This window comes from Lithobates pipiens, unplaced genomic scaffold (genome assembly GCF_037356315.1).
Source record: "Lithobates pipiens isolate NorthernLeopardFrog02 unplaced genomic scaffold, aLitPip1_a1.2 Scaffold_22, whole genome shotgun sequence".
In the NCBI taxonomy this organism is placed as follows: Eukaryota; Metazoa; Chordata; class Amphibia; order Anura; family Ranidae; genus Lithobates; species Lithobates pipiens.
In genome coordinates this window covers 327,551,070-327,565,465 of record NW_027507784.1, presented here as the reverse complement: position 1 = coordinate 327,565,465, position 14,396 = coordinate 327,551,070, and the positions used below count along the sequence as shown (strand labels likewise).

Here is a 14,396-nt window from a genome sequence, read left to right as displayed (position 1 = left end):
CATCCAAATAATGGAATTTTAGTTCCTTCTCACCGGAGGGATTGGGACAAAAAGAGGGCAAAACAATTTCCTGGCTTCTATGAAAGCTGGATGCCACTTTCGTCAAAAAGGCTGGATCGGTCTTTAAAACTATCCGATCCGGAAAAATAATGCAAAAGGGAGCCCTGACTGATAAGGCCTCCATCTCACTGACCCTCCTGGCAGTTGTTACTGCTACCAGAAACACTGTCTTCAGAGTAAGCTCTCTCAGAAAACACTCCTTTAAAGGCTCAAAGGGGGGTCCAGTTAAGCTCTGCAAAACTAAAGATAAATCCCATCTGGGAAAGGACAGACCCTGGACCGGTCTCTGTCTGGACAGGGCCCTAAAGAACCTGACTACCCATGGGTTGGCAGCCAAATGATCTTCTAAATAAACACTGAGGGCTGATACTTGACCCCTAAGGGTACTAATGGATAAGCCCTTATCTGCCCCGCATTGTAAAAATTCCAACACTGCGGAGGAGCTCTGTACTGGGAAAGAGCTCTCTGCGCACCACTTGTTGAAACGCAACCAGACCTTTTCATAGATCTGGCGAGTTTCCTTTTTCCTACTGTCCAGGAGGGTAGAAACTAGTCTCTGTGAAAATCCCTTAGATTTTAATAAACCCTCCTCAGTAGCCAGGCCGCTAACTTCCACTGGCGTACCTGTGGGCAGAGGACTGGCCCCTGAGAGAGGAGATCGTCCCGAGGGGGCAAGAGTAAGGGAGGTTCTACCGCCAACTGCTTTAGCATTGAGAACCATGCTCTCTTGGGCCAATGTGGAGCCACCAGAATCAGAGATGTGCTTTCCATCTGAAACTTTCTCAGAACTGCTGGCAACAACGCTGGAGGTGGGAAGGCATAGCAAGTTCTGAAGTGCCAATTCTGGCTCAAAGCGTCCACCCCTAAGGCTCCTTCTCCCCTTTTTAGGGAGAAAAAACAGGGGGTTTTTGCATTGTTTCTGGACGCGAACAGGTCCACCTCCGGAGACCCCCATCTATTTATTATGAGATTGAAGACCTCCTGGTTGAGAACCCAATCGCCCTCCCTCAGCCTCTTTCGGCTGAGAAAGTCTGCTACCACGTTTTTCTCTCCCCTCAGAAAAACTGCTGAGAGCGAAAGGGTGTAGGTTTCGGCCCAGGATAGGATCTCTGTCGCTAAAGACAACAGGGCTCCGCTTCTCGTGCCACCCTGTTTGTTCAAATAGGCCACTACGGAAGAGTTGTCCGACGGCACCTGAATGTGGTGACCCCGGAGCTCTTTTTTGAAGAATTTGAGGGCTAGTCCCACTGCCCTTAATTCTTTCCAGTTGGACGATCGAGTCAACTCGCCGTCCTCCCAAGTGCCCTGGGCTAGAAGGGAACCCAAATGTGCCCCCCAACCTTTTCCACTTGCGTCTGTGGTTACTACCCGAGAAATCGCGATGAGCCACAGACGACCTTGCGACAGATTTGTCACTTTCCTCCACCACCAGAGGGATCTCTTTACCTGGTGTGGAATATGTACTAGGGTGTCTAGGGCCTCCTGACTGTGGTCCCACACCCCTAGGATGAAGGTCTGTAGGGGACGAAAGTGTAGCCCTGCCCACTGCACTGCTGGAAGGGTGGATGTAAGGAGACCCAGTGCTGACATCAGAACCCTTATGGAAACCAGCTGGTTGCTCTGAAGAGAGGCCACCGCACTGTCCAGTTTTTGTACCTTTTCTCTTGGTAGAAAAACTCTCAACAGTGTAGAGTCCAACAGGAAACCTAGATAGGAGATCTGTTGTGAGGGGATCAGGCTGGACTTTTCCAAGTTCAGAAGCCACCCCAGGTCTGTAAGGACCCCCTTGGTTAGATCGAGATCCTTGACCAACTGTGTTGGGGATGCTGCAAATAAAAGCAGGTCGTCCAGGTAGGCAATTATACATATCCCCTGGAGCCGAAGAAAGGCCATGGCTTCTGCCAGGACTTTGGTAAAAATGCGGGGTGCAGAGGATAGCCCGAATGGCAGGGCCTGAAACTGAAAGTGTACTGTTTCTCCGCCCAGATCTATGGCAAGGCGTGGAAACCTCTGCGAGGCTTCCGCTATAGGGATGTGTAAATACGCGTCCCTTAGGTCCAGAAACCATTAAACAGTTGTGGGGCAGAAGCGCTTTTACTGAAAAGATCGATTCCATGCGGAATCTTTTGTATGTCACTGAAGCGTTCAGGGGCTTTAAGTTCAGAATCAACCTGAACTTCCCTGAGGGTTTTTTCACTATGAAGATGTGAGAATAAAAACCCCTTCCCTCTTCTGCTTTTGGGACCCTGAGAATAACATCCTGATTCTCCAATTCCCTCAGAGCTTCTAGCAAGGCCTCGGCCTTTACCATGCACCTGGGTAGATGCGTGACAAGGAGCCTTTGAGGGGGTGGTCTTAGGAATTCCAAGAGGTACCCCCTTCTTATTACCCCTAAAATAAATTGATTGGGGGATATTGTCTCCCACTGTGGAAGAAAGGCCCCCAGTCTTCCTCCCACTGTAGCTGGAATGTCACTGGGCTTTACGGGGCTGGATAGGAGGGCGAAAAATCGCCCCTCCTCTGCCCCTGCCTTTTTGGGGCCAGGTTTTCTTTTTCCCCTCTGGTTTAGAGGTTTCCCTACGCCCCTGCGGACGAAACCCCTTTTTTGTTGGTACGGGGGTTTTCCGTTTGAGAGGAAAGGACTTTTTCCTGTCCGCTGTCCGGTCTAGAACCGTCTCTAGCCCTGGGCCAAAAAGGAGGTCCCCCGTGAGGGGTATCCCACATAGCTTTATCTTGGAAGCATTATCCCCTGGCCATGTTTTTAACCAGAGGGCCCTTCTGGCCGAATTGGCTAGAGCCGCCGTTCTGCCCGACATGCGGACGGACTCAGCAGAGGCATCTGCTATGTAAGTGATCCCTCGCAGCATAGTAGGGAAGGATGACAGAATGGTTTCCTTATCTGTGCCTGCCTCAATATGTTGTTGGATCTGTGAGAGCCAGTTCTCTAAATTGCGAGCCACAACTGTAACTGCCATTTCAGGCTTAAGATTGCCGATAGCCGAGTCCCACGTTTTTTTAAGCAGAGAGTCAATCCTTTTGTCCATGACATCTGCCAAAGCCCCCATGTCTTCAAACGCCAAATCTGTGTGTCTGGAGACCTGGGAGAAAGCGGCATCCAATTTGGGACTTTTATTCCAAAGGCATGCCGGGTCCTCTGAAAATGGGAACCTTCTTTTGAGGGATCTAGATAAAAAGGGTTTTCTCTCCGGATCCTGCCACTCCTTTTTAACTGTTTCCATTAAAACTTCGTGCACTGGAAACACCCTTCTTTTTGGCTCCCCCAAACCTGAATACATTTGGTCATGCAGGGTTAGGGGCTTTTTATCCGTCTGGATACCGAGGGTTGCATAAATTGCCTTTAAGAGGTCCTCTACCTCATCAAGGGATAATTTATATCTGGAGGCTTTCCTGGACCCATCCTGGTCCTCCCCCTCGGAACCCTCCTGGGAATCGGAAGAGGAACTGTCTGGAAGTTCCCTACCTGTCCCTGAAGGGCCTGCAACCTCTGTCCCCCCTGTACTAGCAGGTTGGACCGGAGCAGAGCTCTGTGCTAGAGGTGGGGTTGTATCCTGGGGAGATGGACCTGTGGGAAGCTGAAATTTTTCAAAAAGGGACCTAAAAGAAGAGAAGGTGGACGAGAGCTCTTTAACTGAAGCTGCTAGTCCTGACTCCTGCTCAGATTCCCTTTCCCTAACGAGGGAGTCAATACACCCCTTGCACAACACTTTGGTCCAAGATTCCCCTAAAATGTCCCTACAGGAGGCACACTTCTTTTTAGAGCTATGCGTAGACCTAGTTTTTTCCGTAGCTTTCTAAAAAAAAGGAAAAAAGAAAAAACAAAAAAGACAAAGTCAATCAAAAGCTCGGGATACAACCCTGGGAGTGCACTAGACCCTTTTTTAAACAAAGGGATCTGAGCCTCCCCTCCCCCCTGGCCACCCAGGGGGTCTGTCCCCCCCCCATTATAGAACCATACATTGGGGTGGGGGGAACCTAGATAGAGAGTACCCCTCCCCAGGGTGCTCTTACCTTAGGAATGCTGGAGATAGAGTCTGTCGTTTGAGCCTCAGCTTCCGACATGACTGCAGGTGGCTGCTTACTACAGAGTTCCACGCTGCCTGTGCGCATTCTGAACTCATCTCCAGCTTGTGCCCAGCCCTCCTATCAGCTCCACGACCCGGAACCGGAAGTCGATCGTATTCGAGGTCAAGCCTTCGTTTCCGCCGGATACGACGTCGCCCGTAGTTCGGCCCGCTCGGTTCAAAGAAAAAAAGGGGCGGACTGTACCCATGTACAGGGAAATCTTCCGAACGGCTTGCCAGCTGCGTCCCTGTAGACGCGATAGGAGTCCCCCACGACCTGAAGCCGCGCTCGACTCGGAAGGGGTGGCAGTACCTGGTGAGGTAAGTAAACCGTTCGACCCGTCCGACACGCGGACGTTGGTTTCGAACGGTTTGAACCCAGCTTTCTCCAAACGAAGCCCCTGCTTCTTTCAACTGGGTTCTTTTAACGACAAAACGGCCACAGCCTCCCCGACTGATCGGCCTGGTTCCTTGCACAGTGTCTCCCCGCCGGAGGAAACACTAATAACTGAGGTCCGGCAGGGGAAGTAAGAATTTATGGGCTGGCGCAGTGTTTCCAGAGGAAGAGGAGGAGTCTATCTCTCATAGTGGCTGTCCTGAAAGACGATTAGGGAAAATATGATTATAGTGATAAGCGAATGAACACCCACAATGGGGAATAAACAAACTGGGTGGACATAGATATTTTAAATTGTGCAAAAATATATAGTTCATAAATAATCAATAAAGTCTAATATGTGGAAACAAGTTTTCCCACTTACAAAGAAATGAAGTGTCTATAATTTTTATCACAGGTGTATTTTAAATGATAGAGATAGACTATTAACAAAAAATCCAGAAAAAACATGATATAAATGTTATAAATTGAGTTGCAGTTCAGTGAGTAAAATAAGTATTTGATCCCCAAGCAACCAACAATAATTCTGGCTCCCACAGACGGGCTACGGTAAGTGTTCATGTGGTACACAGATTAGTCCTGTCATTTTAAGAAGATTTTCCTAACGATAATTTGTTAGTGTCCACAGAATCTCTTTCTTCCATTCAAACCTCACCATCATAGGCAAGACCAAAGAGCTGTCCAAGGATGCCAGGGACAATATTGTAGACCTGCACAAGGCTGGAATGGCCTACATGGAATGGGTAAGAAGCTTGGTGAGAAGGAGACAACTGTCTGAGCGATTATTCGCAAATTGAAGAAATACAAATATCCATCAATTGTCCTCGGTCTGGAACTCCATGCAAGATTTGGCCTCATGGGGTAAGGATGATCAGGAAAAAAATTGAGGGATCAGCCCAGAACTACAGGGGAGGAGCTTATAAATGATCTCAAGGCAGTTGGGACCACAGTCACCAAACAAACCATTGGTAACACAATACGCTATCATTGATTAAAATCCTGCAGCTCCCGCAAGGTCCCCCTCCTCAAGAAGGTACATGTACATGCCCATATGAAGTTTTCCAATGAACATCTAAATGATTCAGAGAAGGATTGGGTGAAAGTTCTGTGGTCAGATGAGACCAAATATTAGCTCTTTGGCATTAACTTGACTCGCCGTATTTGGAGAAACAAAAATGCTATGACCCTAAGAACCCCATCCCTACAGTCAAGCATGGAGATAGAAACATTATGCTTTGGGGCTGTTTCCCTAATAAAGGTACAGGCTGACTTTGCCACTATGAGGGGCCAATGGATGGGGCCATGTATTGTAAAATCTTGGATGAGAACCTTCTTCCCTCAGCCAGAACACTGAAGATGGGTCTTCCCGCATGACAGTGACCCAAAACTTACCGCCAAGGCAACAAAGGAGTGGCTCAAGAAAAAATATATTAAGGTCATGGAGTGGCCTAGCCAGTCTCCAGACCCTAATCCTAGAAAAAATTTATGGAGAGAGCTGAAACTTCGAGTTGCCAAGTGACAGCCAAGAAACCTTAAAGCGGAGGTCCACCCTAAAATGGACCTTCCGCTCATCGGAATCCTCCCCCCCTCCGGCGCCACATGGATAATCCAGGTAACTGCACCCACTTCCGGGATAGCTCTCTGCGGAAAGGGGCGTAGATTACGCCCCTTTCCGCAAGTGCCCGCCCCCTTCCGCAAGTGCCCCGCTGCCTGCTGGGAAACACACAGATCCCAGAGGCAGCGGGGACCGTCCTTATTGCGCAGCACGACTCGCGCATGCGCAGTAGGGAACCGGAAAATGAAGCCGAAAGGCTCCATTTCCTGATTCCCATACCCAAGATGGCGGCGGCAGCACCCGAGTACCGATCTAGAGATCGGCTTCGGGTGCCGACATCGCGGGCGCGCTGGACAGGTAAGTGTCACTATTTTAAAAGTCAGCAGCTGCAGTATTTGTAGCTGCTGGCCTTTAAAAAAAAAAAAAATGCGGAGTCCCGGCGGACTCCCGCTTTAAGGATTTAGTGAAGATCTGTAAAGAAGTGTGGATTAAAATCCCTCCTGCGATGTGTGCAAACCTGGTAACCACCTACAAGAAACGTCTTACCTCTGTGCTTGCCAACATAATTTTTTCCAAGTCATGTTTTGCTTGGAGATAAAATACTTATTTTACTCACTGAACTGCAACTTAATTTAAAACAATTGTATCATGTGTTTTTTTCTGGATTTTTTGTTGATATTCTGTTTCTATTATTTAAAATGCACCTATGATAAAAATCATAGACCCTTCATTTCTTTGTAAGCAGGTAAACTTACAAAATCTGCAGGGGATCTAATAATTATTTTCCCCGCTGTATGCAAAGTCGTAAAAGTGCAAAAGTGATAGTCCAATTAAGGAAGAAAAATAGCATCCCAAGTTAAAAACCCGAATGAGCTTCTGAGTTAATCCACCTTCTGTGCAGAAAAGGGATCATAAAAAACACTTACCAGAAGGCAATGACCATAAAAAAATTTTAAACGAGAAGTCCAGCCTGCGCTCGTTTGCCTGGGCTTCTCCTATGGATCACAGGAGTGCAATTCGTTTTGCACTCCTGTGACCCCGTTTTCAGCAGAAAATGGGCTGAAGTCCACTCTCTGCTGATGTCACAGGAATCACCCGTCTCAGCCTCTCAACGGCCTTTGAGATGGCCGCTCCCCTCCCCTCCACAGCTCAGCACTCCAGTGAGCGTGGAGGAGCAGAGTGGAGAGCTGTTAATTGACAGTCAGCAGCTCTCTGCTCGGAAAGCTGTAAGAACCGAGCCATCAGCGATGTACGATCGCTCAGTTCTCAGTGTAGAGGTGTCAGGGGATGCAGCATCGGACCGATGCTGCATCCACATAAGTAAGTATGAAGGGGAAAAACCCCCAAACCCGTACTTCTCTTTTAATGGTCAGATTGGACCAGTGGCTATATGAAAAAGGAAGGTCCACACATAGTGTAATATTGTCACAGAAGCTAATTTAATTAGGTTATATTGCACTTACATAAGCAGTCTTCATAAAAGCATTTAGATAAGCAAGTCCAGCCGGCAAGAGTATAAAAGGACTGGATCGACGTGCTGACATACGTGGAGTAGGCTGCATCCCTAAATGTTTCGTCACAAAATGACGTCTTCGGGGGTTGTATTACAAAATTACAAACTTTATACACTTCATACACCTGAATGAAAGCCTTTTATTCAGAATGGAACTTCACACTCTCAATCAACTTTGACTATTTTTAATCCTTAAGCTGCTAGCATTAGTAAATAAGTAGAAAGGTATATTAAATTTACTTGATTCTTACATTTCTTCAGTTGCTTCCTGGTTTCCAGGCCTATGCAAATGATGTCATACATCCCAGGAGTCTTTAGGAAGGGAGGAGGGGTTTTCTCAGCTAAGCACACCCAGTTGCCTGCATGTATAAGCTATGGGCAGATGGATTCCAGGAAGTAAATAGTACATGAATCCTCTGCCCTTACTCAAGATGGCCATGGGCAGAAATGCTAGGGGGTTGTTTTTCAAAATTATTTCTTAACAAAATAAAGCATGGAGGCATAGATGGTTGGGCGAGATTGCTTTGAATATTAAAAATGATTATTTTTATTTTTGCCTTCCTCTGAATCAGCTGTGGGTAAAGGATTGTGTATATGGAGGTTTTATATGTGTGTGTGTGTTTTTTTTAATGTGTTGGTTGAACTGGATGGACTTGTGTCTTTTTTCAACCAGATTAACTATGTAACTATGTAATTAAATAGTGTTTTTGGTTTGCCGTGCAATGCAGTTCTGCTTTAACTAAGCCCTGGACTGTCAGCTCTTCCAGCCAAACTGCATGAGTTCTACTCTGTAAGGGTTTCTCTGCAATACTGTGAGCCAGCTCTTGATACCCAAGACTGGTCCAATAAACTTAGACCTCCTGATCCTTCCATCTGCTGCCCTGCTATACATCACGCTGTACTGAAGCATGCCACTGGAAGTTCTTCTATATACACAGAAATAAGGGAGAACACAGTAAGAAACACCTATGTGCAGTATTAAAAGCAGCTTTAATGGCAAGGTATAAAAACACACTTACAAAAAGTAATAACATCATAGGCTCATCTGTATATGTTCCAACCTTTTCCTGGTGGCCACAGAACATGCTGCAGATTGACCAGACCATCACACAGCCTCACACAGGGACTGGATCCAGACATAGGGACCTTCCCAGGGACTCCATATATACAGATGAGCCTACGACGTTCTTACTTTTTGTAAGTGTGTTTTTATATCTTGCCATTAAAGCTGCTTTTAATACTGCACTTAGGTGGCTCTACTGGGTTCTACCTTTTGTCTCCTTATACACACAGCCAGTTCTCTGAGGACAGCAGCTGCCATTGCCCTGCCATTATTTTATTTTTAACCCTTGAACTATCTGTGTTTCCTATGGACTAATGACACAATAGTTGTGATTACTCTGCATGCACTGTATTTGCGCTTACAGTTATTGTTACTTTTTTTATATACACAGAAATGACAGGCCGCTGCCGGTCCACTATCTTGAATGTCTTAGGAATTTCCCATGTCTTGGGGATTTCCCATAGTTCTTGATTGTTCCTTCACACGCACAATGTCTAAATTTATCCTGCATGTAACATAAATGAACAACTCAAGAAAAAAACATCACTTGGAATTGGGGGAGCTGGGAACCTGGGTCTCTCCACACTAGTCCCCCTTAATGAGACCTCTGCTCACAGCCACAGTGGGGAACCTTTCCAAGTGTGGGAACAATGTGTGGAGGACCTCCACATTCTGAGACACTGTAGCCTCTGCCTCCACTCTACTTTTACTCTCAAGTGACACAAGTAGCAGATTCACCCATGCAGTATCACGTACAAGCGGGCCAGGGCCGTCTTTAATGTTGATTGGACCCTGGGCAAAAATTTGCTTGGGGCCCCCCCCATGCAATTTCACTCTCTACCTGCTCTGAGACATTCAATAAATAGCAGCTAGACTTAAAATCAGTTTACTGTATCAGATTAGGCAGCAATTGTGATTGGTCGCCAGAGGTTACAGCATATCATTACTGCTTACTGACTGGTTGCTTAAGGTTACAGCACACATTACGGCTCACTGATTAGTTACTAGAGGTTACAGCAAATGGTTTCTGCTTGTTGATTGGTTGCTAAAGATTACTGTACAGTATTACTGCTCATTCATTGGTTGCTAGAGGTTACAGCGCATTATCTCCTCACTGCAGGGGGGCATGATATACATATGAATGCCTCCTTTATTTACATATCAATGTCACCGGCCGCCGCTATTTACATATGAATGGCAGTTATTTACATGTAAACACAGGGTCTGCAGTCATCTGTACACAACAATAAGGCAGAGCTGGGCAGCATTAGTAGCAGCACTTCACACTGAGATTTCGGAACACAGCACGGGACTAAAACTTCAAAGGACAAGGGAATTTAAACTGGGATAGTTGGCAAGTATGAAGCAGCTGCTTTGGGCCCCACAACAATGACAGGGCCCAGCGCAGCTGCCCCTTTTGCCCTGCCTTAAAGACGGCCCTGAGTGGGGCCAGAACAAGGGGTGGGCACTGTGGTATCATGTAAAGTAGGGGGGCACCTCGAGGAGATGGGGGGATCTGTGCTGAGAGGGGGAATTTGGAGGGGGGCAGGGGACAATAATTGCTCTAGGAGGGGAAATTGGGGGTGTGCTAGGAATGGTGATTGGGGGGGCTTTGTATTGGGAGGGGGGGTTTGAGGAAGAGGATTTGTGCTAGGAGGGGGGATTTGTGCCAGAAGAGGTGATATGGTACAGGGGGAGGGAATTTCTTCGAGAAGGAGAATTTTTTTTGGGGGGGGGTTTGTGCTAGTAGGGATGATTGGGGGGTATTTATGTTAGATGAGGACATCTGGGAGGGCGGATTTAGAGTGGGGGGAGAGGATATGTGCTAGGAGGGGTTATGTTTTTGGAGGGTTGTGCTGGGGGGTTTGGAGAGAGAGAGGATTTGAGCTTGGAGGGGGAATTTTAGCAGGGGGCAGATTTGTCATGGGTGAAAGGGCAATTTGTTGCTTAGGGGGTAAGCATGCATATTAGTGCTTGAATTAAAAAAAAAAAAAATTGGGGGGGGGGGGATTTTTGCTGACACAATGCTCATATATCTTAGGGGGGGGCATGCAGTTTGGTATGTTTGCCAAGGGCTCTAGATAACCTTGTCCTGGCGCTGCGCACAAGGCAACCTAGGCCTTATGTAGTCTGGGAACAATGTGTGGAGGACCTCCACATTCTGAGACACAATAGCCTCTGCCTCCGCTCTACTTTTATTCTCAAGTGACACAGGTAGCAGATTCACCCAAGCAGTATCACCCACAAGGCAACCTAGGCAGAAGCCTACAGCCTGGTGGATGGACAAAGGGAGCATCTACAACCTTTATGTTCCTGCAGGTAAAAAGGAGAATAGTTTGGTAAAGCTGTGCAGCTGCCAGTACAATGCTAATGAACGGTTTATTTGTGCTTACTTCAACCCTTATAATTGTGAATTAAAGGGATGGGGTAGGCAAAGCCACTATCCTGCCTAAAGACTGGTATGCACTACTAATTTTTGTTTTTCATTCAACCCAGTGGGTTGAACAAAAAAAACTGACAGCTCATGTCGGAGTCGCTGTACTAACTATCTAATATTAGTACAGAGATCTTCCCTGCTGTGCTATTGTGTTATGAGAGGGGGCGACCCCCCCCCCCCCACCACCACCAGAACACTCCAGTCTGAGTGCTGATCAGAAGTCATTCAGCTGCTGATTTTCCAGGATGCTCGTTCGACAGAAGCCAGCTTCTGTTGGATCGGCTGCCATACACACAGGCCGAATGTCGGATGTTTTTTTATTGAACTGGCTGATGTTGCCCGACATTCATCCCGTGTGTACTAGGGTCAAGGCCCCATTTGACCTTAATTTATTAGCAAGCTTGCAGGTAAAGACTAGCATTGCTGTACTCTACTTACTTTGCTGAGCACACACTTCCAAAATCTCCCCCGACTCCATCTTTTTGAACCCTCTGTTGTCAGTTATCCAAATAGTGTTGGTGAGAGAGTGTGATTTCCTCTTCCTTGTTCTCCCTCCTTCATCTGCCCCGGCTCCAGCCAAGTTCCGATATATCTCATTCTTCATCACACACATACAGGAATTGATGAGGGACGACTTTCCATGTCCTGCAAACCCCAACAGCAGTATAATGAGTCGTTCAATACCATGTTGAGAGTTGTTAGCCCTGATACCCGGGACATATCTTTTAATTTTCTCAATGAGGTTTTCGGGACCCTCAGACATGATGCGACCAATGAAAGATGGCACAATGGGACAAAAGAAAAAGTAAACGCCTTTTCAATCTTAGCACAAACTGAAAGTGAAAATAAGTTCAAAGAATGCATCAATGAAATGTTCTAATTAACCCGAGAGGGGAGGGGGTAGAGGCGGTAGAAAAAGAAGGGGAGAAGTCAAGAGAGCAGAGAGGAGAGGAAAGAGGAGAAGAGAGGGGAGGGGGTAGAGGATGTAGAAAATGAAGGGGAGAAGTCAAGAGAGCAGAGAGGAGAGGAAAGAGGAGAAGAGAGGGGAGGACAGGGAGAACAGAGAGAAAGGAGCGGAGAAAGAAGAGAGAAGAGGAGGGATAGCAAAGAAGGAGGAGATGAAATGGAAAACAGGGAGAGAAGAGAGAAGGGAGAGCTGAGCAGAGAGGAAAAGAAGGCAGGGAGAGAGGAGAGTAAGGCCTCTTTCAGACGGACAATCCGTTCAGGCGGACCTGAACAGATGCTCCATAGATGTCTATAGAGCGTCGGATGTCAGCAGTGACATGTCCGCTGACATCCGACCCGCTCCGATCCGAAAAAGTGTGATGGAGAAAAAAAACTACTTTTCCATACATCTGTGGATCGGATCGGGTGACGACGGACACTACGGTTCCCATAGGGGAGAGCGACGCTCTGACAGGGAGAGAGGGGAGGATGGAGAGCATGGGGAGATGAGAGGAGATTAAAGGGAAAAAAATAATAATAATAATACAATGAAATGAAATAAAAAAATGTAAGGTTTGATCTAGGTCAGTGCCAGGGTTAGTGTTTGGACTAAGGTCAAAGTCAAAGGTCAGTGTCTGTATTTTTTGGACATGATTTAAAAAAAAATTGTATCAGTCAGTGTCAGTGTGTTTTAGATAAAAAAAAAAAAAGTAAAATGCAAACTATTATTTCTGGAATGTACTACGGGTACAAACAACTAACATACAGATATAGGATGTGGTATAACTGTGTTCTTTGTTGGTAGGTTGTGGTAGTAGCAAAAACCTAAGGCCGCGTACACACGGGCGGACTGTTCGTCCAACTTTGTCCGCTGAACAGTGTTTCAGCGGACAGTCCGCTCGTGTGTGGGATTCAGCGGACAGTTTCAGCGGACAGTCTGACGAACAAAGTTTTTCGGAATTTCCGTAAGACTGTCCGCTGAAACTTGGTTTGAGCGGACAGTCCGCTCGTGTGTAGGCTTGTTCGGCAAACTAAGTCTCGCGCATGCTCAGAAAGAATTTACATGGCGAAGGTTGCATTGCAGTGTATCGGACGCCGAATTTCTCGTCCCGACGTACGTGCCGTTCACGTCATCGCGCAAGTTTTCAGTGGACTGTTCGTTCGTCGTGTGTGGTCAAGTCCGTTCATGCTAATTTTGAACGGACTGTTTGTCAAACTGTTTGACGAACCTAGTTGGGCGGACAGTCCGCCCGTGTGTATGCGGCCTTACAGTTAAATTCTTAAAAAATTTAATTTTTTTTACTATTTTAGGATAGTTTTTCTTTGCTAATAAAAGAATAATCAATTTGTCCTAAAAAAAAAAAAACAAGGTATGATCTACCTGGATGCACAAAGTAGTTGTGATGATACGCAATTATGCAGCCCCATGGAAAAAACGACTAGTCCAGTGGAGCCGCATATTTAGATATGCTTGCCGCCGAGGACTGAAACAATCTCCTTTAAATATGCAATATAAGGCCCTATGCCATTGGATATTATTATTATTATACACGATTTATATAGCGCCAACAGTTTGTGCAGCGCTTTACAATGTAGAGGGGGGACAGCACAATTACAGTTCAATACTGAAGGGACAGGAGGGCCCTGCTCGTAGAGCTTACATTCTAAAGGGAGGGGGTATCACAAAGGGTATTAGATGCTGGGATTTGATGGGGGTGGCTCGGGGACAGTTGTTAGGTGGGTGTGGGATAGGCTTCCCTGAATAAGTGAGTTTTCAGGGATCTCCTAAAGGTGGACAGGTTAGGGGCTGTGGTTAGCATTTTGAATTTTATACAGTGGGGTAGGGGAAGCCAGTGAAGGGATTGGCAGAGAGAGGCAGCAGTCACGATAGAAATTGGATAGAAATTGATTGTATAGGTTTGTCCTCATATTTTGGTAAATGTAAATGAGATCGTACAAGGATTGTACAATCAGATCCTAGTGTGTATGGCAACCCTTATAGAACCAACCTGAGACCAGGGCACTGTTATTTCTTTCAAAACGTTCTATGCTCCAAAAGTAGAAAAAAAAAAAGGTTCATACGCATATAATAAAAGTATGAATATGTAAAATGCGTATTTATATATGCACTTGACCCTTGAAGCTTAGAATTTACCTGGCAACTTCGAGCCTGGCCTTCCAAAAACCCTTACTGGACGATCTAATTGGGTTATTGGAGAGGAGAGCCCGATGTACAAAAAGAAGGTCTCATTGATGTCAAAGACATGCAGGTAGGTTAATTGGCTTCTGTCCAAAATTGGCCCTAGTATGAATGGGGACCATGGATTGTGGGCTCCTTGAGGGT

At 46.4% G+C, this 14,396-nt stretch overlaps 1 protein-coding gene across 1 annotated transcript in view; it reads right to left on the bottom strand.

Moving 5' to 3' along the window:
- Positions 1-12,182, bottom strand: part of LOC143925038 (uncharacterized) — a 30,934-nt gene extending 18,752 nt beyond the window's left edge. The window contains exon 1 of the mRNA XM_077449617.1: positions 11,546-12,182. Within this exon, the coding sequence (XP_077305743.1) occupies positions 11,546-11,870 (325 nt within the window). The 5' untranslated portion in view covers positions 11,871-12,182. The remainder of the gene's footprint in view (positions 1-11,545) is intronic.
- Between the last annotated feature and the right edge of the window lie 2,214 nt (positions 12,183-14,396).